This window comes from Phasianus colchicus, chromosome 3 (assembly GCF_987193195.1).
Source record: "Phasianus colchicus chromosome 3, bPhaCol1.hap1.1, whole genome shotgun sequence".
Lineage (NCBI taxonomy): Eukaryota > Metazoa > Chordata > Aves > Galliformes > Phasianidae > Phasianus > Phasianus colchicus.
The window spans coordinates 74,488,326-74,510,218 of record NC_143438.1 but is presented as its reverse complement, the minus strand read 5'-3'; the positions used below and the strand labels follow the sequence as shown (position 1 = coordinate 74,510,218).

Sequence of the window (21,893 nt, the reverse complement as noted above, 5' to 3'; positions counted from 1 at the left end):
AGTGGCTGTGTGGGAATGGCTGGAGGGCCATCAGGAAGGTGTGGGGCTGGTTGCAGGGCTGCCGCTGGAAGCAGTGTGCACTGGAGCATGCTTGCCTGGCTCTGTTTCTTTTCCCCGTGGGAGCTCTGACAGTGGTATTTCGTTTTGGTTCATGGAGCATTTTGGATAATATTTTTCAGTATGCCAATTTTTCCTTTGCTGCTTCTTTAAGGCTTACTGCTTTTTGCTCAAGGTTCTTGCTTCGTTGGTATTCTCAGCAAAATCTCCCCCTTCTCTGCATCTCCTGTGCTGATGGTTTACCTTGTGATGCACTTCACAACTCATTGGCAGGTTTTCATTTTTAATTCTTTCCTTCCTGCTGCTGTGTCCCGTTCTGCTCATTTTGGTTGAGATGCTCAGTAAAGGTGGAACAATACACATGTACATGAAGCTTTACTCCAGGATATATGCTCCAGGCAATTCCTGCCGCAAGGCTTTGTGGATGCAACAGTTCTGTGATGGAAGCAGATAAGCTTTCCTTGTGGACAGATGTTTGCATACTTATACCCGACAGTATTTCCCCAATGCTTCTCTGAAGGGTTTGCTTCCATGTGTGCTGCTCTACTTACACCTCTCATCTTCATTGTGGTGATTCCTGAAGCACTGCTGTTCTGCTGCCAGGAGTTCCTCTCCTCAACTGATGCTAACTCATAATACACTCCTGGCAGCGGGGTGGGAGCTTGATGATCCTTGAGGTGCCTTCCAACCCAAGCCATTCTGTGATTCTATGATTCTGTGATTTTTTTCTCCCTGGTGCAGTGGCTTACCTGTCCCTTTTTTCTCACTATGCTTTCTCCTCCTCTCTTGCAATACATACTGTGAATGCTTCTGTTCAGCATTCCCATACTCTGCTCCTTACTGTCTCCCAGTGCAGTTTGCCCAAGGACTGCAGGAAGGGAGCAACTGTTCAGCAGAGCAGAGCACACAAGGCTTTGGATACACTACTGCACGGAGAGGTGCATGTGTGTGCACTCTGGGTCATGCTCCCTTACCCCAGGTCCTTTACTGCCAAAGGGCAGGCACAGCACTAAACTGAGTACCCAAGGTAAATGGCAGATAAGGAGGAGAGAATGAGTTGGAACCATATCCCCAAAGAGATCTAGCTTAAGAGGGCAGGTGTAGGCTATGCAGGCAGAAATACTGAGTAGAGCAGTGCATTGCAGTGGGTTGTCAGAAAGCTTCAGTTCTGTCTGGGGTGGAAAGCAGGGACAGGGAGGTGATTGTCCCCCTCTACTCTGCTGTTGTGAGGCCCCGTCTGGAGTACTGTGTCCAGGTCTGGAGCCCCCAGTACAAGAAAGACAGGGAGCTGTTGGAGAGGGTCCACAGGAGAGCACGAAGATGATCAGGGGGCTGGAGCACCTCCCCTATGAGGACAGGCTGAGGGAGCTGGGCTTGTTCAGCCTGGAGAAAAGAAGGCTGCGGGGTGACCTCATTGCAGCATTTCAGTACCTAAAGGGAGCCTACAAACAGGAGGGGAATCAACTCTTTGAAAGGGTAGATAACTGCAGGACAAGGGGAAATGGTTTTAAGTTGAGGGAGGAAAGATTTAGGTTGGATGTCAGGGGGAAGTTCTTTACAGAGAAAGTGGTGAGGTGCTGGAACAGGGTGTCCCTGGAGGTGTTCAAGGTCAGGTTGAATGGGGTCCTGGGAAGCCTGGTCTAGTATTAAATGGGGAGATTGGTGGCCCTGCATGTGGCAGAGGGGTTGGAGCTTGATGATCCTTGAGGTCCCTTCCAACCCAGGCCATTCTGTCCGAGGATTATGTCCCTCACCTCACGTGGATCTGGGGCCTTGCCTTGCGCATGGGTGGCTCTGCCATCCCCACTTTGGCCTCTTGTTTCAGGAGCTGGAGCATCTAGCTATGGGAAAACCAGGTTTCTTTCCCTCTGTCTGAAAGTTTATTAAATATTAGTATTCATATTAAATACTAGTGGTAGGAAGGCCAGGAGGAGAGCCAGGCTGTCTTTGTCAGGACTGATATCATCCCTGTCAGGTAGCCATCCGTGCTGAACCAAGGCTTACACAGCCATCTTCTGCAAAAGGCTGGGATGTGTTCAGCAGTACTGACAGTGTCGGGCAGGTGTGTGGACTTTGATTGCTTAGACAGCTTCTGCATATACATATTTATGTTTTTGGATAAAATACATTTAAACATTTTTAATTTTAGAATAGTGTTTTTTTTGTTGTTGGTTTTTTTTATTATTATTATGAATTAATTTGATAACTGGGCCATGTCCAGAGCCCTGTTTGCTCTGTATACAATCCACGTGTCATAGTTCTACACTTACAATTTTACTCTGTTTTTTCAGGTTAGCAGTTTTCTTAAAGGTGCTCTGTCTCATACTGGCATCAGCACACCATGATGGAGTGTGATCATGGGTGAAATAGCTCATCCAGACAAGGAGGTGAATTAAGAATTTTAGATGTCAGAGAAGTTTGGATGTCAGAGGGAAGTTCCTTACAGAGAGAGTGGTGAGATGGTGGCACAGGCTGCCCAGACAGGTTGTGGATGCTCCATTCCCAGAGATGTTCAAGACCAGGTTGGGTGGGACCCTGGGCAGTCTGGTCTAGTGCCAGATTTAGAGGTTGGTGGCCATGCCTGTGGTGGGGGGGGGGGTTGGAACTTTGTGATCCTTGGGGTTCCTTCCAAACCAAGCCATTGTATTTTATGATTCATTCTAAATGAAAAATTGATGATGCTTCCTTCTGAGGAGGGGAATATTTATTGCAAAAAGGTGAAAGCGAAACAGCACCAACTACAGTGTGTGTGTTTTGGGGGAGATCAGCTCTGAAAGCTAATGAATGTTTCCAGCTGACTTCACTGCATTTGTTGTATTTTATAATGTGCACGCTGGGAAAATAAGCAAAGCTCATCCTTGTCTTGAAATAATTTGCTTGACCAAAGTATTAAAAGCTTAGAATAGGTTAGTCAAACTACAGTATAGTCAGAGTAAAATCCAGCATCCTGGAGAGTTTTGTGCATTTTGGTTTAAAACATACAATAAAGAGAATCATGCTTGGTGCAAACTTGCTAGACCCCTTAAAACCACAGACTGGAAAATATAGCAGGCTTTATGCCTCCAAGTGACTGACTGCTGCCCAAACCTATGTGAGAACAGTCTCATGTTTGAGTAAGATACTGTAATTGAGGTTTTGTAGTCCATTCAGGCCTCTGTATAAATGAGGTAGGATTTGTGCAGAGACATTATACACTTCTTAGCTAGCTAACGTAGCTGGAAATGTAATGTGGAAGTTGTGGAAGTGGGCTATGAGTAAACTTCTTCCCTTCAGGAGCTTCCAGACAGAGCTGTGAGAACTGAAAATCGCAAGATAAGACTTTGCAGGTAAAATTAAATGTCAAGTGTAGTGAGATGAGTTGCATTGCAGGGATCCTGCAGGCCTGGCTTATATCTCATGAATTTCACAAAAGCCAATATATAAATAACCATTCTGACTAAACACTTTCCCCAACCCTCCAAAAAATTGTGGTGATGGAGGTAGGTGAGTTTAGAATGGTTTTATAGTCTCTGGCATCAAAGAGTTTGTGCCAAGATTCACAAAGCAAACTCAAGATTAATCTTTCAAATCTTACTATGAGAAGAACTTATTCTATTTTTAATTTTTTTTCCTTCCCTTGAGTATATCTTGCACTGTTCATTGCTTCACAGTGATTTGACAATGAACTAGTCAAGCTAGCTGTGCAGAAACCAAAGGGCGAGTAAGGTAGCACTGAAGGTTAAGGCAGTAGCCATATCATTCACATCTCATTTTTTCAACACTAACCAAGTTCATCCTCTTTTGGTAAGGTCTGGTTTCTTCTTTTTCCCCTTTAACTCATGTTTTTCAGTTACTTTGGATACAAACATCATAACAGAGATATCTTCACAGAATTCTTCTGAAATCTACAGCAGGTAAGTTTTGAGGTTTTCAACCAAATAATTTTTTACGTGGAAGAGTGGAAAAGTTATCCTACCTCCTGAGTTAAAGGTTTCTTTTGCTATCTTCCTTTCCTTGTGTTCTTAGCATATCTGACTTACTTGTAAAGCAGCAACTTTTGATGGTGGGGTGTTCTCTGTGAAGCCTAAGTGGCAATAAAAAGGGATCAGTGTTGATTTATCCATGTACAAACTTGTTTCTCACGTGGAAAAAAAAAAAAAACAAAACCTGTTTGCTTTGTTTTCATGTCCTGTGGCATATCTGATAGATCTTTCGCCTCTAAACAGTTCCCAGAAAAGTCTTTGTGAGAGCTCAATAGAAGGATTACATCCACTCTTGGATTTTGCAACTGTAAATGCTTTTTCGTTGTGTCAGTACTTTATCCTGATAAGTGTATTGATGACTGATGCGAAAATGTCAGCTTCTCTTATCTTGTAACTGTAGTGATGGGCACAGTCTGGCATGTATTTGGGTTGTTGCAGCCTGGATGGCTTTTGAAATCCACTTTAATTTGACCCATGACACGTACAATTCTTTGACAGGGATGGGGAGCTGGAAGAAAAGATCGGGAGAAAGGGAGAAGAGAGAATAACCACTAAATTCTGTGAGCATATGTACTCCCTGCTGTAATCCCAACTTTGTTATAAATGTAAAATCAGAAGACAAAGTAGTGACTCCTGAATGACCTTTAAATGTATTTATCTGATTTTACAAATGCTGGGAAGCTCTATCTGGGCTACCTGAACTCAGACTTCAGCCAGACAGGTCATGAATTCAGCTAGCGAGGTGTGGAATAGAAAGCAACTAGCCTATGAAGAAATAGGATATTTATCTTCTGCTCTGTCCTTGCCTAGTGTGGCTCCTGGACTTTCTGTTGGCTTGGAGCCCCGCTAGCTCTTACTGTGCCTGACCACTGCAAGATGCCGTGGCTGTTCCCTTCTCCCACCTCCATGCACTGTTGTGGTTTTTGTGAGGTTGGCTTGGTGCTGGAGCAGATGGGCACTGCACAACTCCAGCAGTGCTTTCAGGAAAGGGATGCTGATGAAGCTTTCTAGGAAGTGCCTGGTGTGCTGCTATACCTTCATTTTCAGTGAGTTACTCTGGTAAGAGAGGAAGTTTTGAAGGACCAGATAACAGTTTTGTGACTGAAGACTTCTTCACTTGCTGTGAGTGAGGTGTGGGAGGAGATTCCAGGAAGACTGTAGAAAATGTTGTAAAGAAATAGTCCTAGCAAATTCTAAGAAGGTTTTTCCCTTTATACCTGGTAAACAAACTGCATCTTTTTATTTATGGTCCCTTAAATTCAGATGTACTACGGTGCTCAAGACAGCAGATGAAAAGCTTCTTTTGAGTGAGGATTTCTTTATTGAGAAGAACTCTCTTCAGTTCCAATCCAATGTCTGTTACTGCCTGAAAGGTAACTCCCAGTAATTCCGTTGAGTCTTAATTAGTCTTGATTAAACAGGTCTGCTAAAGAAACTGCAGGAATGCTTGCAGTTTTCCCTCAAACACCACAAATTGACTTTTCTGACGAAGATCTGGCAGGAAAAAAGTTTTGAAAACATGCATTGGCAGCATTTAAAGATGATTTTTGGCATGACAGTATTGTGGATTTCCTTTAATCCACATCAGAAATGAGGTTATACATTTTGGTGTATTTCTTCACTGTAGACCCTTTTGGTAAGGAGAGGTGACTCTTGGTTAGTACAAGGGCAGTACTGACTTGATTTACAGTTAGGTAAGTGTACGTGTTCTTATTAAAGGAAGCAATGACCGCAGTGCCAAAGCAGTCAGATATTCAGCAGAGTTCAAGGCAGGCACTGAATCATACCCTAAAGATTAGTGTGAGCTCAGCACGTTCTCAAGCTGTAAAATTAATTCAAATTTCTGTCCCACTGTACGATGGATTTCCTTACACATTTAAGCTTCCTCCTTGGCAAAGACAGTAGTTCTCCAGCTTTTTTAGTTTACAACTTCAGCTTATAATGGTTGTGCACAAATTTCTGCTTCATAACAGAAGTAGCAGAAGTGCTTTGTGTCTTTTTTCATTATAGCAAAGAATATACTCCTGAGAAAGATCAAATAGCTGAGAGGAAGACCCGAGTGCATCCACTGTCATTAGCTGAGCACACTGCCTTTAATTGGTGCAGCAGATGATTGAATAAGTATTCATTTTGGCTATTAAGGAATCTCACTCAACGAGCTGGCTTCATTGTGTGTGTTCCAGAATCCCCCGGTATATTAAGTGGCTCGTGAAATGTTTTATGGCAGAGTGACAAAATGTCTCTAACAGGTTTGAAAGACCCAGAGTGAAGTTCATCCTCAAAACACTTCTGTGCTGTTCCTTCTTTCTCCACTGCTGAGATATGTGGGCAGCACTTACTGTCCTACGCATTCCTGAGGAGTGAAAGCATGAGGGTTTCAGTATTACAGCTACACAGCATTAAAGCCAGGTGTCTCCCTCACACTTGCTCTTTACTACACTGCAAGAGATTAATGAATGATTCAATGATAAAGCATCACTGACATGATGCAAGAGCACGCTTTCTTCCCATCAGTGACGTAGGCTGGCTGTGATGCCACAGTCCTATTAGAAACGAGTCAGTGCACGCTTGTATGAGCAGCTGCCAGGTGATGTGAGATGAGCAGCAGGGAGAGCCTGCTTCTGCCATCACAGCTGTTCATGTGTACTCATGGATACAGCTATCCAGATCTGTCACAAAACAAATCAGCGCAGACTTTATGACAGGAGGCTTTGGTTTTGATAGAATAAGATGGGAGACCAGAGGTGAATGAGATAGTAGCTAGACTAGACTACTTCTTGTCTAAAAACTATATTGCTGGGTTTTTTCACTTTCTCTGTTCTCTCCCATAGTGAGAGGCTGAGTTGTCTGCTAGGGCTTGCAGACTCTTTCATCTTTGCCCAGCACTGCCTTCACTTGTTGCATAGGTCCTTATGGTAGGTGTGCTCTGGCTGTCTTCCAGCAACCTGATCTCCTGTAGGGCACCATCAGGGGACAGCAGGCTCCTGATGCTTATGGAAGCTGCTTGGCACAGTGCATGCTTTGCTGGAAACAGACAAGGCTGAAATATTTACCAACACTGTCCTGTAGCCCAGTTGAATAATCAGACTCATAATCTACCCTTCTTTCCCTCTCCCAAGCTCTGCAAGCTTGGCCAGTGAACAATACAGATTCACATGTACACCACAGCCTCCAGCCCCTAATGATGAATGGCACTAGTCTGACAGGCAGCCAGTAATGTTAACTGGATGAGGCCTTTGTGGCTGTGTTGCCTCCTGCTTTTTTCACCAGGGTAAAGATGGTATGAGCAGGTATGTATATCCCTATCAGTCTGATTGTAATGCAGATCAGCTGTATCCTTGAGTATTGTTTGGGAGCACAGTCTATCTCTGTACTGGGCAAACAAAGACTAATGTGACATATCTGGGATGTGGCTGCAAGGGCTGCCAGCTGTTACACATGTATAGATAAAATTGAGCCATCCTTCCTTGCAGCAGTGGAGTTTTGGAGCCAGCAGTCTAGGAGTCTGTCCTCTCCCAGTCCGTGTTGCTGGTAAGCAGCAGCCTGTATCAAGAACAAAAGTATTCAGGTGTTGCCAAAAAGACAGATGGAAAGTTTCTGAGTGCTTGAGCAAATATGGCCAAGCAATGCCTGATAACAGGCAAAGCAGCACTCCTATGCGGTCCTCTATCAGAGACTCAGACGTCAGGCATTTCTCCTTCCTGGCGAAAGCATGGGGCCAGGGGTTATGCACCTGGGGGAGATAAAGTTTGTGTGCTGTTGAGAATGAGGGTAAAATGTAACACAGAATTCTGCAAGTGTTATCATGAGCCAAAGCTGTTTGGGTCACAGGCTGCTTTTTCTCGGACAGAGCCCCTGCCTCTGGCCATGCAGCTTCAGTTTCCCTGTGCAATTGCAATGCTCTTATGTTTGTCCACCACTGGAGGAATGCACAGGTGCAGGGTATTCCTTTGTACTCATTTGCAGTAACTCACATGTGTTTGGGTAAGTGCACAGATGGAAGTCAGTCTGAGTATCTTTGCTCTCAGCACTGCTCTAAAAAAACCATTTCTTACTTAGCAAACCAGGCTGCATTCTTGCTTAGGAACTTCTGTTGCAAAAGTGCAGCTGGTCAGAAATCTGGATTTCATGGGGGAAGTTCCTGTGCTTTCCAGCTTCTGTTGTATGCTGGGGCAGGAATGTTTCTAGCATCAAAAGTTCTAAAGAGTTTTAATTCAAAGACATTTTTGTTTCTGTCCATTCCCCTAACCTGCTGATATTTTCAAAGATATTGCAATAAGGAGCCTTCATGCTGAGCAACAAACCCCCTGAGTCCCTGCAGAGTGTTTGGCTTAGTGCTGACTTCTGTTAAAGCAAATCACCTCATGTTTGTTTGTTTTCTCCTCTTGGGGAAATTATAAAACAGGCATTTTTTCCCCCTCTAAGCCAGAGAAAGCCCTCAGCCAGTTCCTTCTGTATTACACCAGGGACAGAACTGTGCTCCAGCTGTTGGGGTTGGCAAGTGGGGGATAGGCAGCACCTCCAGATTTCTCAGGAGATTTTACTGCAATGCTGGCAGCAGTGAGGGAAGATTCAAATAAGCAGCATAAAGCAGTGCAAGAAAGTGTGCAATTCTCACTATGTGGCATGCTTCCTGAATTTCTGGACCCAAGTATAGCAAATATGAAGAGTACTCCTGGATATGTACTGTTGCCAAAATACAATTTGTATTTTTGTAGATACTGCTACCTGGTTTAGGGAGATAGGAACAATAACTCTACTCCTTTTCCTAACATAGGGTGCAAGGAGATCTCAACCTTTTTGATTTGGTGCTGCAATTTCTTTCAGAAGTATTTTTCTGACTGGTTTGGAATGGCTTTAGTTGCCATGTGAGCTCACTAAGTGGATTGCCACTGTCACTGATAAGCACTCTGCCCTTTGTTGCACTTATTCTGGATTCCAGTGTTGTTTTAGGGACACGTCTATATTTGTCTGTCTTCATTTAATACTAACTTCTCCTGCCTTACAGATTGCACTGTTTCCTCCTTTTGTTTTTCTGGAAGTGATTTTTTTTTTAATTTTTTTTTTTTTTGCCTGAACAGTACTTTGCTGATAATGGGCTAAACACAAATATTTGTAACACTGAACAATGTGTGCAGTCACTGGCATGGCCAGTTTTGTCTTCTCTGATAAAGGCATTTGATAAAGGGGGAGAAGATCCCCAAACATAACAGCTGAAGATAATTCTTATTTTTGGTTTGCTGTGCCATAGCTATGTTCAGATAATACTATCTAATGTTAGAACAAATTCCTTGCTTTCTTATCTCTAAGACCATGAAATGAATCTGTGTCCATAGCTCAGTATGGAGTGAGATATGAGAATCTAAAGCAGTTTTAAAAGAAGACTGTGGAAACCACTAGTGTGTCAAACAGAGTGGTACTTAATGAGACTGTTCTCTAATAAAACATTTATCATAGATCCTCATATTAATCTCCCTACTGATGTACTGCATGATGTTTTCTTGGAGAACTCCAGCTGCTTAGAAGTAACTGAAGGTTTGGATAGAGTCCTTCTCCTGCTCCTTATCACTGCGGGGCAGTGAGGTGGCATGTGGGGTGGTGTAAGGTGGGAGTGGGAATAGCTGACAGGTAGAATCACTTCTGTGCCTGAGAACCAGAGCTGCCCCTGGTCAAGGTGGCCTGTGCCCAGTCTGTGAGAGCTGGAAGAATCTTGAAAAAGATCTTGAAGAAGAAAAGGCTCTGGGGATACCATGTAGCAGCCTTCCAGGACCTGAAGGGGGCCTACAGGAAATTTGGGGAGGGGCTTCTTGTAATGGTCTGTCTGAAGTCTTCCTGTGAGCCACTCAGGTTTAATATATATCACCAAACTAATTTCCTTCTTACCCAGAGACAGGCCTGTTCTTTCCTCTTAAAGAAGGATTGCTTTGTTTTCATGGTGATACAAAAGGGGTAATCTCCTGTATTTGCCCACGAAATTAACTACTCTCTTTAAACAGACAAACGCCTTTGGTGCACGTATTTTAGTATGAAACATTTCACATGTGATACAAATGTATGTGAAACAAATATGGGATGCAGACATCAGAAGGAGGTTAAGACTGCAGCCTATCACTGGCTCCTCCAGTGGACAAGTCTCCACACAGTCAGCCTGGGGCAATGCCAGGCAAGCCTCTGTGTTCCATGGCCATGAAACAGATGGAATCAGGTAGTGCAGAGACCGTGTAGTATGATGATGACCTAAGAGATGCTGTAGGAAATGAAGAATAGGTGAATTAAGAAAAGAAGTTGGACCAGAAGGCCTTAGAATCATCATAGAATCATAGGATGGTTTGGGTTGGAAGGGACCTTTAAGATCATCTAGTTCCAACCCCCTGCTATAGCAGGAACACCTCCCTCTAGACCAGGGTGCTCGCAGCCCCATCCAGTCTGGTCTCGAGTACTTCCAGGGAGGGGGCATCCACAACCTCAGTGGGCAACCTGTTCCAGTGTCTCATTACCCTCACAGTAAAGAATTTCTTCCTAATATCTAGTCTAAATCTGCCCTCTTCCAGTTTGAAACCATTTCCCCTTGTGTTGCTACATACCCTTATATGGTCCCTCCCCAGCTTTCCTGTAGGCCCCCTTCAGGTACTGGAAGGCTGCTTTAAGGCCCCCCTGGAGTCTTTTCTAGGCTAAGAAGCCCCAGCTCTCTCAGCTTGTCCTTATAGGAGAGGTGCTCCAGACCTCTGATCATCCAACAGCTACTTCTTGTACAACGTGTCCAACATGTACTTCTTGTGTTGAAGACCCCAACATTGCTATTCTTTGTTTTCCTGTCATCTTCAGATTTTAACAATAGTTTTAGTAATTTGTTATTTAGTAAACAATTATTTTAACCGTTTATTTTACTGTAATAATTAGGGAAATGGAGCATCATTATCTTATCTGGTAACACAGGAAGAAATGAAACAATGTTCTGCTTCTACCTAACAGGCAACGCTTGAGATCCCAACCCAGCGAGCCTTTTTGGTTGATGGCAGCAGTGTTACACTTGATATCCAGACATTGGACTCTGCAGAAAGAATATTGCAAGTAAAGGGCTTCTAGAATTGTGTTGAAGTTTTCCACTTCAATTTGGCAAAAATGGGGATCGTTTCAGTTAGGAAAGAATAAAACTCCCTATTGGAGGAACTGGAAGTATACACTCTGTTATTTGAGGGGTTTGTTGTACTGAGGGTATTGATGATTTTGTAGGTGAGCTTCTTATGCTTGTTGATAATCATCTCTTCCTAACACTACGTTCTCTCTACTTCTATGGTGTTGACTGTCAAGTTTAGATTTCCCCCATTTATGATAGAATCAGAAAATATATTTTTCCTTTTGCGATCACATTCTTAAAATAAAATCCATTTTGTTTTGGCATAGTTCATGTGAGTAGTAAAAAATGATGGCTCAGGCTTGGCATAAATCTTAAGCAGCACACTGTTGTTAAAGGTAACTGTGCAACTATTAAGTCTTGTCTTACTACTGCATGCTTCTTCTTTACTTGTTTTGTGTTCCTTGGTGCTTACTGTGAAATTGTGGGACTTCCTCTGCAATACTTCTGGGATATCAGCTGTTGTGATCCATATCATAAACAATTGCTAGTTAAATTTTGAAGCCAATAGCAACCAAGTATTGTTCACACAACAGACTGGCTTGTGTTGGGGTTTCTTCCCCATGCCTGGAGAGAAGGAGGAGCATGCAGCATCTTCGCAGTCACTGCGAGTTGGACAACCTGTTGGTGGGAGTTGGGAATTCTAATGTGGGGAGGCAAAAAGTTGGTGATAGGATGGAAGAAATAAGGAGACATTTCCTATCAGGAATTTGCATAAGGATCTTGAGTTACAAAATCATTTGTTAGCATGAACTGAAAAGTACTGATAGCTTAGGCTTGATAACTTTGTTAGTTTTGCAGCTGATCAAGGCAATGTTAAAGCCAGGTGGTGGTACTGTATGTTGCTTTGCATGTTACTTCTATAGATATTTAACATGTTTATGGCATTTTAAAGAAATGATGACATTTGAAATACTGCTGACACCATTGATTTGTAGTCTTAAAAACAGATAGGGCTTTTAGAATTACTGCAGGTTACCTCACTGTAAATGTGCAGAAGGACATTTACTGCCTTTCTGAAGTGGGAATAGATTTTGCAGCTGTCGCTCCTGGGCTTCTTCGTGTTCAGGCCAACGTAGGCCTGTGCCTTGAACAAGAAATAAAAAATCAGAGTCCTGCTGAATCTGATACATCTGACGTTTCTGGTAGATTCTACCTGGTTCATCTAAATGCAACTAAAAGGTAGTATGTTGAAGCTTTGTGCCAATTTTCAAGTAATTTGTGGGTGCTTGTTAGCATAGATGTAGACAGGATGCTGCAACTGACAACCCACTCTTGTTTTTGTGTTTGAACTTCTAAAACTTTCTTCCCATTCCACCCGATAAGTGTGAGGCAAGAGATTTTTGTGCTCTGCTGCCTTCTCCAGTACAGCCCTGATATTAACAAGTATAAGGAAAATTTCAAGGATATGATTCTTAATTTCAACTTGAAGCAGTTCTTCTCAACCTCTATTTATGTGATGTCTGTTTTTTGCTACAGACAGCAGTGTGTCTGGTACAGATGGGGAAAACCCTACAGTGCTTTCACTGTGACACAGAGCTGGAAATACTTCAGGACTGGTACCTTATGGAAGAAGTCTGAATCTCCACCTTGTGTTCAGACAAAAGAGTGTCCAGCTTCTCTGTGAGATCAGGAGGTTATGGCCACTGCAGAATTGGGATGCTCTCATAGTGTTGTGATATTTTAGGGTATGACTGCTTTAATTCATGCTTTGGTGGTTGTTTTTAGGTTTTTATTTTTTTTTTCCCAAAACCTTAAACAAAACAAGACAACTGCCCCAGTCTGATCCAGCTCACCTCTGCTTGACATTTCTGTCTCTATCATGCCACCATGCCGCTGGTCCTGCAGTCCACTTGTGCATTTTTGTTGGTGCCACTTTTGCTCTCTTGCAAAAGAGATGCAGAGAGGCCACATCAAGCTCTGTACGCTCACATCCGTGACAGAATTGCAGAACCCTACAACCAGTCTGCTGCTTTCAGTAAAAGGGACAGGACTTTTAGATACTTTCTAGAAGTGGATTAAGACTTTAACAGCTTAAAAAGTACACAAATATTCAGAAATATGTATTTGTGGTGCTCATGAGTAATGATATTAGCTTGAAGATTACAGTGCTTACTGTACAACAGGATTTGAGGATTTAATAGTAAAGATCCGGAGTAATGTGGCAGATGTCTTGCATTAGAGTACACTTAAGTGTATATCAGAGTAGAAAATATTTTCTATTTTTTTACATTACGTAACATAAGGGAAAGGTTTATAAACAAGTTATATTAATAAATACTCTACATTTCTTCCTTGTTTGTGCTAGCAGATAGCTAACCTTCTGACTTCCTTTGTTTTTAAAGGTTACACCATGCATGATGGGGTTTCCTAGAGAATTAATAAAATGCCTCAACTTATTTTTCATTCAAGATCATGATGATGGAGCTCTGCCTGGTAAGCTGTTGAAGGTACTTAACTTCCCCTGCTTTGTTTCTTTGTTGGCTGCACTGCCTGCTCCTGCAGACTCCAAATAGAGCATGAGCCTGCTTTGGGTGAAAGACCCATCCTGTCAGATAAAGCCCCTCAAGGCTGCTCCCCATAAAGCTCAGCTGCTACTGGCTGGGAAGGGGTGGAAGCAGAGAGCAAAGTATAGCAGTATAGACAGATGTGATGATGGGGCAAAACTTTCACATATGAGTATCATGCCCCTTTCCTTTTACAAGACACGTAGCAACCTTATCGTGCAGGAGCTATTAGGGATATCTCCTCCGTAGGCATTTAATCAGATGCTGTACCTATACAAAACACTTTGTAATTCACAGATCACGTGCTGAGTTTAATAATAGGACAAGAAACTTTTGTTATATTTATAGATAAATAAATAAGCCACTATCTGTGGCTTATTTTCCTCTATACCATGACAGGCCTCATTTCTTAACTGACAGAAAACTGAAATCAAACACAGCTCTGTTGAGCAAGCTGTAAATTGAGGTGTGAGTTGCTTTACTCATAAAATATGGAGAGTCTTTTGTGCTCTCATAGGTCTCTGATATCCTTTTTCCCCATGTGGATGAGGCTGGATCCAGGCGTGGTATTTATATAGGCTGTGGCCAAACCAGGGAAGTGAACATTGTCTCTGCTGTTGAATGGAGTGAAGTTGGGCATTGCAGTCACTCTGTGTCACCTTGACAGGCCACTTTGCTTTCTATTCAGTCTTCTCATCTACATAAAGTTGTTAATACTTCTCTGAACATTTTTGAGATGAAGGTCCAGCATCAAACTCAGGCTGACTTAGTGGGGCAGGAAGATTACTGTCTGTGCTTGTTTTATTAATCATTCCTCACTCTCTGCCTACGAAAGGTATTGCTGAGTGCACACAATCCCTGTCTGTCCCAGTCTCAAATGCATCCTGGTATAACACATTCTGTATGCTGCTCTAGTGCAATCAGAGATGGTTTTCTTTTTCCTTTGGATTCCGATATGATTAGATACACATGAAAATAGAAAGTACATTAAATTGTTTATGTTTTTATGCAACTTTGATATTCTTCACAAACACATCAAGTCCAAATGAACAAACCCATGGTCCACTGCCAAGACATCACTTACTTGTTAGAAGTCATGATTGTATTCTGCTGAACTGTGATATTTACATATGTTGGGCTTTAGACACAATGAGGGGAGAAAAGTGCCCGGAAAAGCAGTGACCACTGAAAAGTTAAATGCTTTCCTTCCTGTTTAGCAGCTAGAGTACTGTTGTCTGGTCTTCCATTCAAGAGAAGTACTGGTCTTGGAAGTTTACATCCATAGATATTTTAAATGCAGAAGTATCTATCCTGCTTAGCTTTGTTTTGAGGGAAGGATATTCTGTAAGAGCGTAAGTGAAGGGATAGAGATACTCTGTCAGTAATAGAGCTACTTACATTTAGACTCAGAAGTGAGGAAGATAATTAACCCGTCGCTTTATTTTACTCCCAGAATTTGTCTGTGAATTTCTTCTCCAAAAGCACAGTCTAATCAGCACTTCATCTCTCACTGAAATATGAGAAGAGCTGGGATATTATATTACATTTCACTGAATATCTTCTTTTTTCACCACTGGGGTAAAAAAAAGGAAACAAGAATTGGCAGAACTCAGCTTTCTTACGTGAGTCTTCAGTGCATGAAAGAGCTGCACTGTAAGCTTGGAATCAGAAAGTAGTGAGCAAGAAGCTTAGGAGAAACTAGCAAGATCCATGACAACAGTGTTGGAGGAAAAATCCTTTGAATAACTTACTTACAAAGTCTTTCAGTCTGAGCAACTTGTTGTCTTTGAGTCCTATTTGTCACTGCAATTCACTGCTGGCTGTGATTCTGCATGTTTTAAATTTTATCACTACAGTATTCCTGAAGCATCCTTTACTGCAGCAAGCTATATATTCTCTCACTTTCAGATTATGAGAGATGTTTTCGTGGCTGCTTCACTCCTAATTCTTATACCTGCATGATGTGGTGGCCACAAATGGGAATACACATACAAAACAATATAAAAAGGGAATTTTCAATTCCAAATTGCGAACTGCAGCTCAGTTTGGGCAGATATTACTTATTTTTTAATATGATCTATATAGCAATAAGCAAAATACCTGAGGCAAAACTTGAGCATCTTCCCTTTTCATTTCCTCACACCTTGGTCTCCTCCTTGGTTGTGCTGACAGAACTGTGAGGGCAGACACGATAAACTGGACTGGGGAAGTAACTGAAGCTAAAAATAAGTTGTTGATCAATTCTTTTTGGATTTGCTGGGCTGTCTTCATTCCAGGCTGGCTCCCCAGCCTCACTTGCTACACAGCAAACAGTTGAGCTGACCTGTGGGTGAGGATAAACCCTGGGGACAGGGAGTCTGGTGCCAAAGTTCTGCTTGTCAGGCAGTGCCCTGAGGGTGCTGTTAGTTTAGCTGAGCCACTTCAATGGCTCATTGCTGTGGTTGTGGTTTGTTTTACTCCTCTCCACAAAGAAAAAGAAAAAAACTAATAGCTTTTAGCAGGCGAAAAGAGTTGAATTGTCTGCATCAGATGAATGTGTAGAGCAAGGACTGAGGTTGGGAGTAGAGATGAAAAAACAGAACCGTGCCTTTTTGTGGCAGTGAGCAAAGTTACTTAGTCTTAAGCTACAAAGAAACCTGTTTTTTTGGTGCTTCTATCTTGTCTCTTTTAAATCTACTGGGTGAGAACTTTGCCTTCCCGAAGTCTTCCGTTTCCCTATAATCTGTTTCTTTTTCCTTATAATCTAGAGAACCTAGCAAACTGGTGAAAACTTTATGTGGTTCTTAGCCATGGCAAGGTGAGTGAGTGGATATTCTCCATTTAACACAGCTTCAAAGCACGAACACAAAACAAACAGCAATCCTGGGATGTTTGTGTGCTGTTGGAGCTGTACTGTCTGTCCAGTGAGAGTACTACAGCAGTGCCAGCCATGGAGCCCACAATAATTTGTTTGTACTGACATTAGCTACTTCTGCTAAGATGTCCCAAGCTAGATGTTGGTGCTCAGATAACTGGCTATTTAACTTGCTTTGCTGTTATGCTGAGTTTGATCCTGCTGCACTTATGCTGTAGTTGATACCAGAGTTGGATCAAAGTTAGCACTTGTATGTTATCATGACAACAGTGGTAGTAGATTCTCTAAGAGTCTTACCAACTTTTATATGGATAAGCCCTGACTTAGAATCATAGTGTCCTTAGAGTTGGAAAGGATATTTAAAGGTCACCTAGTCCAACTCCTCTACAATGAACAGGGACATCACTGATTCTTGCACCCAGCTTGGCACCAAATGCTGAATAAAAACATACCTGCTTTATAATCTAACTCTGGGTTATAGAGTTTGATTCCGTAAATCATCACAGCTAGATCAGGTTGCCCAGGGCCTGATCCAGCCTCATCTTGAAAGTTTGCAGGGATGGGGGCATCCATCACGTCACAGGGCAACCTGTTGCAGTGCCTCACCACTCTCACTGTAAAAGACTTTTTCCTTATAGCGAAAGTGATATGAAACAATCCAAAGTGACTTGTTTGAACTAAAGGAGGAGGAAAATTTTAAACTGTGATTATTGGGTTTGGTACTCCCAAAATCAAAGTGGAGAGGTTGGCTGCCTTGACTTCAGTTTTTCCATTCAACTACAACATGTAAAGAATGAATAAAGTGCATATTTGAAAGGCAGAACTATTTTGTTGCTTTTCATGTTGTTGTTTTTGTTTTCTAATGATCTTAGTAAATAATAGGAACTTCCTGGGTGGTTCTCCCATCTTATTCAGCTGAAAAATCAAAGAGCTACATTTAGAAACCTATCTTCATATTTTAGCATTACTATCTTTTCCCCCTTGTCATGGAAAAAATATATGGATCCTACTCTCAATATGCTGCTGATAGATTTTAGAGCTTCAGTGGATTTGCTATACATGCAGGTAAAACTGAAAGGTCTTCAGAATTTTGAAACCTAAATTCCGCACAAATTTCTTCCTCTATAAAGTTCTTGGAATGTTTGGTGTAATTACATTAATATCAAATATGTTTATGGAGAGCTTTTGTTCACTTTTTGTTGCTGTTTTCTAAGTGGGGGTATAGCTACTGATTTATTTTTATTTTATTTTATTTTTAGAAAACTCGTGCAATATCTCACTTCTGTGCATGGAAAAAATAATGTGCAAAAAAAGACATACTTGGGCATCCAATTTATTTTCAAGAATCTGTATATAAGCTGTCTTCTGTTATATTACAACACTTGAATTCTGAGCTGTATGTGTGTTAGGCTGTAGTAGCTTTGGGAACTATTAATGTAGGAGGAAAGAACAGCATAGAGCAAACAAGTCCCAGAATCAACGCAAGGGCTTGGGGGAAAAAGCTGTTTTCATACGTCTTTTCTTGTGCATGTGAAAAGGAATATATTTGCTAATACACTATTTCTGTGATTTATATATATACACATATATACATATATACATATATATTTATACATATATACATATATATATATCTGTAAGTCTTTTCAGGCAGTTCAGGATGTAAAAAGTAATTAGATTAAACCAGCAGAAGGGCAGATGCAAGACCTTGAGTTTCTGCAAAAGACGTACAAACAAAGCAAAGGTAAAATGGTATATTAAAAAGGTCATATGGTATCTTATAACAATATAAACAGATTAAAAGAGTGGTTTTCGAAGCAATTATGCCAGTGGTTGTGACTGAAAATACAGCACAGTTTTGTGGACTGGTTTGAGCTGCAGGCCCAGGTCTCCCATTTCCTGGTTAGAAATTGATCTACCAAATAGAAAAGGAGGTTCCTATTTCTACTATCATTTAAAAATATCCCAAAGGAATAACTTGGATCCCAAGGGCTAGCAAGAATTTTGTCTGTGAAGCATAGCCTTCCTCTTGCCAGAACTAGATGATCTGGTTTGGCATAAGTTTAGGAAATGAAAATGAAATTCAAACTGCTGGGATAGTCATTCACAGTATTATCTATTGACTAGTTTTATTTTTTCCCCTCACCATGGCATTAAAAAGACCCAGCTCAACATGTCCAGGTCTGAAGAAATAAACAAAAAACCCTCACCTTTCTAAGCCAAAACTGGTTGCTCTATGGTCTGAATCAAGCATGGCCATATTGGAGCGGATATGTACAGCTGTATTCTTGTGTTTGTGACCATCCAGAAGTAGGCTGCTCAGCTGACATCCATATTGGCAATAATGAGATTAACCACTGCATAAAATTGCCTACTAACCAAACCACAAAGGTCAGCTTTGAAATTAACACCATGAGAAGCTGGCAGGTTGTTCTCTCATAAGTACTTCACTGAGTTCATTTCTGAAATTGCTCTTTCTGCAGGAAAACTAAGGCTGTCAGGCAATGGCAGGGCTGGGGAAAGGGGGGATTACATTTCAGTCCACTTCCATCTGCACATAACTCCCTCCAGATCTATCTTGGAACAAACTTCCTTAGTGACCTTTATAGCAATTAAAAAAAGAAAAAGATAAAATAATGAAATCTAGACTTATTTTGTCTGTTTCCTTATCACACTTTCGGTGTTCCATATCACACTTTTCCTACCCCTGTCCATTCCTGCTGAAGTGGGAGTTGGCAGAACATTTTGTTTGGCAGCAAAAGAACTGCTCTAACCAATTACATACTTCAAGGGCCTTCCCTTCCTCCCTCTCATTTACTTCTCTTCACCAGGAGAATTTTTCTGATATAGATCTTCAACTGTTTTACTTATGTACTGTATAAAATGAACCTGATGGACAATTCTGATTTGGCTGATTGCCTTTATGCTGTTTCTTCTCTTCAATGTTTTTTCAGGGCGCTACAAAGGATGGTGAAGACAACGCTCGAGAGTTACAATGATTCAGGGGAGTGGACAGTTTTGCACACAGAACAGGTTAGTTCTTAGTGCTTTCAGGAAAGAATCAGAGTAAAATGTAATTTATAGCCATAGGGAATCATCAAAAGTGATTAGTCTATCTCCAGCCAAGTGCAGCAGACATGCTTTCAAGCAGGTTAGCCTAGGGATTGTTACCTAGGGAAATGTATTTCAGTTTCTTTATTTTCTACAGCAAGAGAAATGACTAACACTCAGCAGCGAGCTTGGGAAGGAACATGGATGTACCATTTACTTACTAGGCTCAGTATCCAGCAGATTCATTAGCTGGTCGGGCACGTCTAAGGCCAAAGGCTCTGATCTTCCACAACAAATCCCGTTGTTCAAATCTGATTTATAGCTAAAATATTTCTGTAGTCTTTTGTGTAGGCTTTGTGTGGACTAAGAATCTAAATATATATAGATAGTTGCTATTTTTATAATCTCTAGCATTAATAAGGTCTTTCTTTAAGCCTGTGACATCTGAACACTTTGAATGTTTGCTTTCTGAAAATATGTGAGAGAAAAAAAGGAAAGAAAACCTAGAACCTTGCTGATCAGTGAGCAATGAGGCAAAGAACAACATGTTATTTCACAGCTTTAAACTATAAGCAAAGTAGAAGAGAAGAACAATCGCTTTAGGAAAAGTATTGATCTTCTCTTTTCTATGCTTATTTGTAATGGAAGTTCAGTAAATCTTTAATTAGGAAGGTGAATGCCCATTTAATATTCAGATATTGATACTACTTGGGAAGCTGTAATTATCCACAAAATTATGAGAAGAGGGTAAATACATCTTTTCTTACTTTGTTTCTATTGGATTTAACTGAATGCTGATTTGCTCGGCATATTTTGAGTACCTGGGGAGCATTTAAGCTTACTGTAAGTCAAACTTCTGAATCTGTTTAGGAGGCTGAGATGCTGAATCCGTGAATATACAAAAAATCCAGCATCCAACAGAAACAGGTTAGTAAGAAATTGTCTCTACATTGTGTGTCTTGCTAGTGGTGTTTAGCTGTTTGCATTTTTCTAAGGGATAGAAAGACTCCAAATGAGTTTAATGTGAATATCTTTGGGTAGGAAAAGGAGATCAATTTGAATTTTGGGGGAAGAGAAAGGCAAAAAACACCTGAATAAAAATTTTCTTTTTGTTTTGGTGTAGTTACAACTTCCTTCATTTTACTTGCTTTTTGCAAATGTTTCTGAGTGAGACTTTTGTTTATAGAAAGCCAGAACACCTGGACTGATCATGTGTGTATATCCATATGCAGCCGTTGTAGTTTACAGTGCTTGGATTCAGTATTAGGTTTGGCTACGTGTTCACTTTTTCCATTAGTTTGGGACTTGTATCTATTTGCAAAATTTGTTACATATCTATACACATAAAAGATGTAATATCAAGTTGCATTGGTTGTAATCTTTCAATCAATCTTTCAATCAATCAAATCAAGAACTCTGTAATTGGTTGCAGAAGGGCAGCAAGCTTGTGAAGGACTTGGAGAATATGGCCTATGAGGAGAGACTGAAGGAACTGGGGATGTTCAGTCTGGGGAAAAGGAGGCTGAGGGGAGAGACCTTATTGTTCTCTTCCAATACCTGAAAGGTGCTTACAGCAAAGGCAGGGTTGGTCTCTTCTCACTGGTGACAGGTGACAGGACGAGGGGAAATGGCCTCAAGTTGTGCCAGGGTAAGTTTAGATTGGGTATCAGGAAACACTTGTTTACAGAAGGGTTGTTAAGCACTGGAATAGGTTCCCCAGGGAGGTGGTTGAGTCACCATCCCTGGATGTGTTTAAAAAACATTTGGATGCAGTGCTCAGGGACATGATTTAGCAGAGGGTTGTTAGAGTTAGGGTAGTATGGTTAGGTCATGGTTGGACATGATGATCTTTAAGGTCTTTTCCAACCTGAGTGATTGTATGATTCTAATTAGGATCCATAGCTAATAGTTCCTGAATAGCTAAATAGCAAAAAAAAAAAAAAAAAAAAAAAAAGTTGATTTTTCTAATTCATAAATGGAAAGGGAATAATGTAAAGCAAAGAAAAAAAATACCTCTCTTACAGAGTATAATTGGCCAAGGAGGAAATAATTTTAAAAGGGAAAACCAAAACTTAATCCACACTCAGAAATAAAGTACATCTTAATATTTATTTAGAAAATGTACAGTAAAAAGCACAAAGGTGATCTCTAACAACTCTTTCATAAGCTAGCCAACTAATGTGTGTGGTGGTGTGTTTTCTTGCCGTTTTCTTGGAAGTGCTCTTTACTCTGAGAGCTGGAAATTATATTGTGGGTTAGGTGTGGCCTTCAGTATTCACAAACAAGTTGCAAATGATAATAAGGGAGACAACACTTCCCAATTAGTC

At 41.2% G+C, this 21,893-nt stretch overlaps 1 protein-coding gene across 1 annotated transcript; it reads left to right on the top strand.

Moving 5' to 3' along the window:
• The first annotated feature begins 3,530 nt into the window (after nt 1-3,530).
• On the top strand, nt 3,531-18,957 carry SNX31 (sorting nexin 31). The gene is given in 7 exon segments (XM_090138300.1): nt 3,531-3,536; nt 10,992-11,090; nt 13,500-13,604; nt 15,251-15,333; nt 17,478-17,580; nt 18,166-18,259; nt 18,767-18,957. Coding segments are annotated over 7 exon segments (681 nt in total).
• The last annotated feature ends 2,936 nt before the right edge of the window (nt 18,958-21,893 follow it).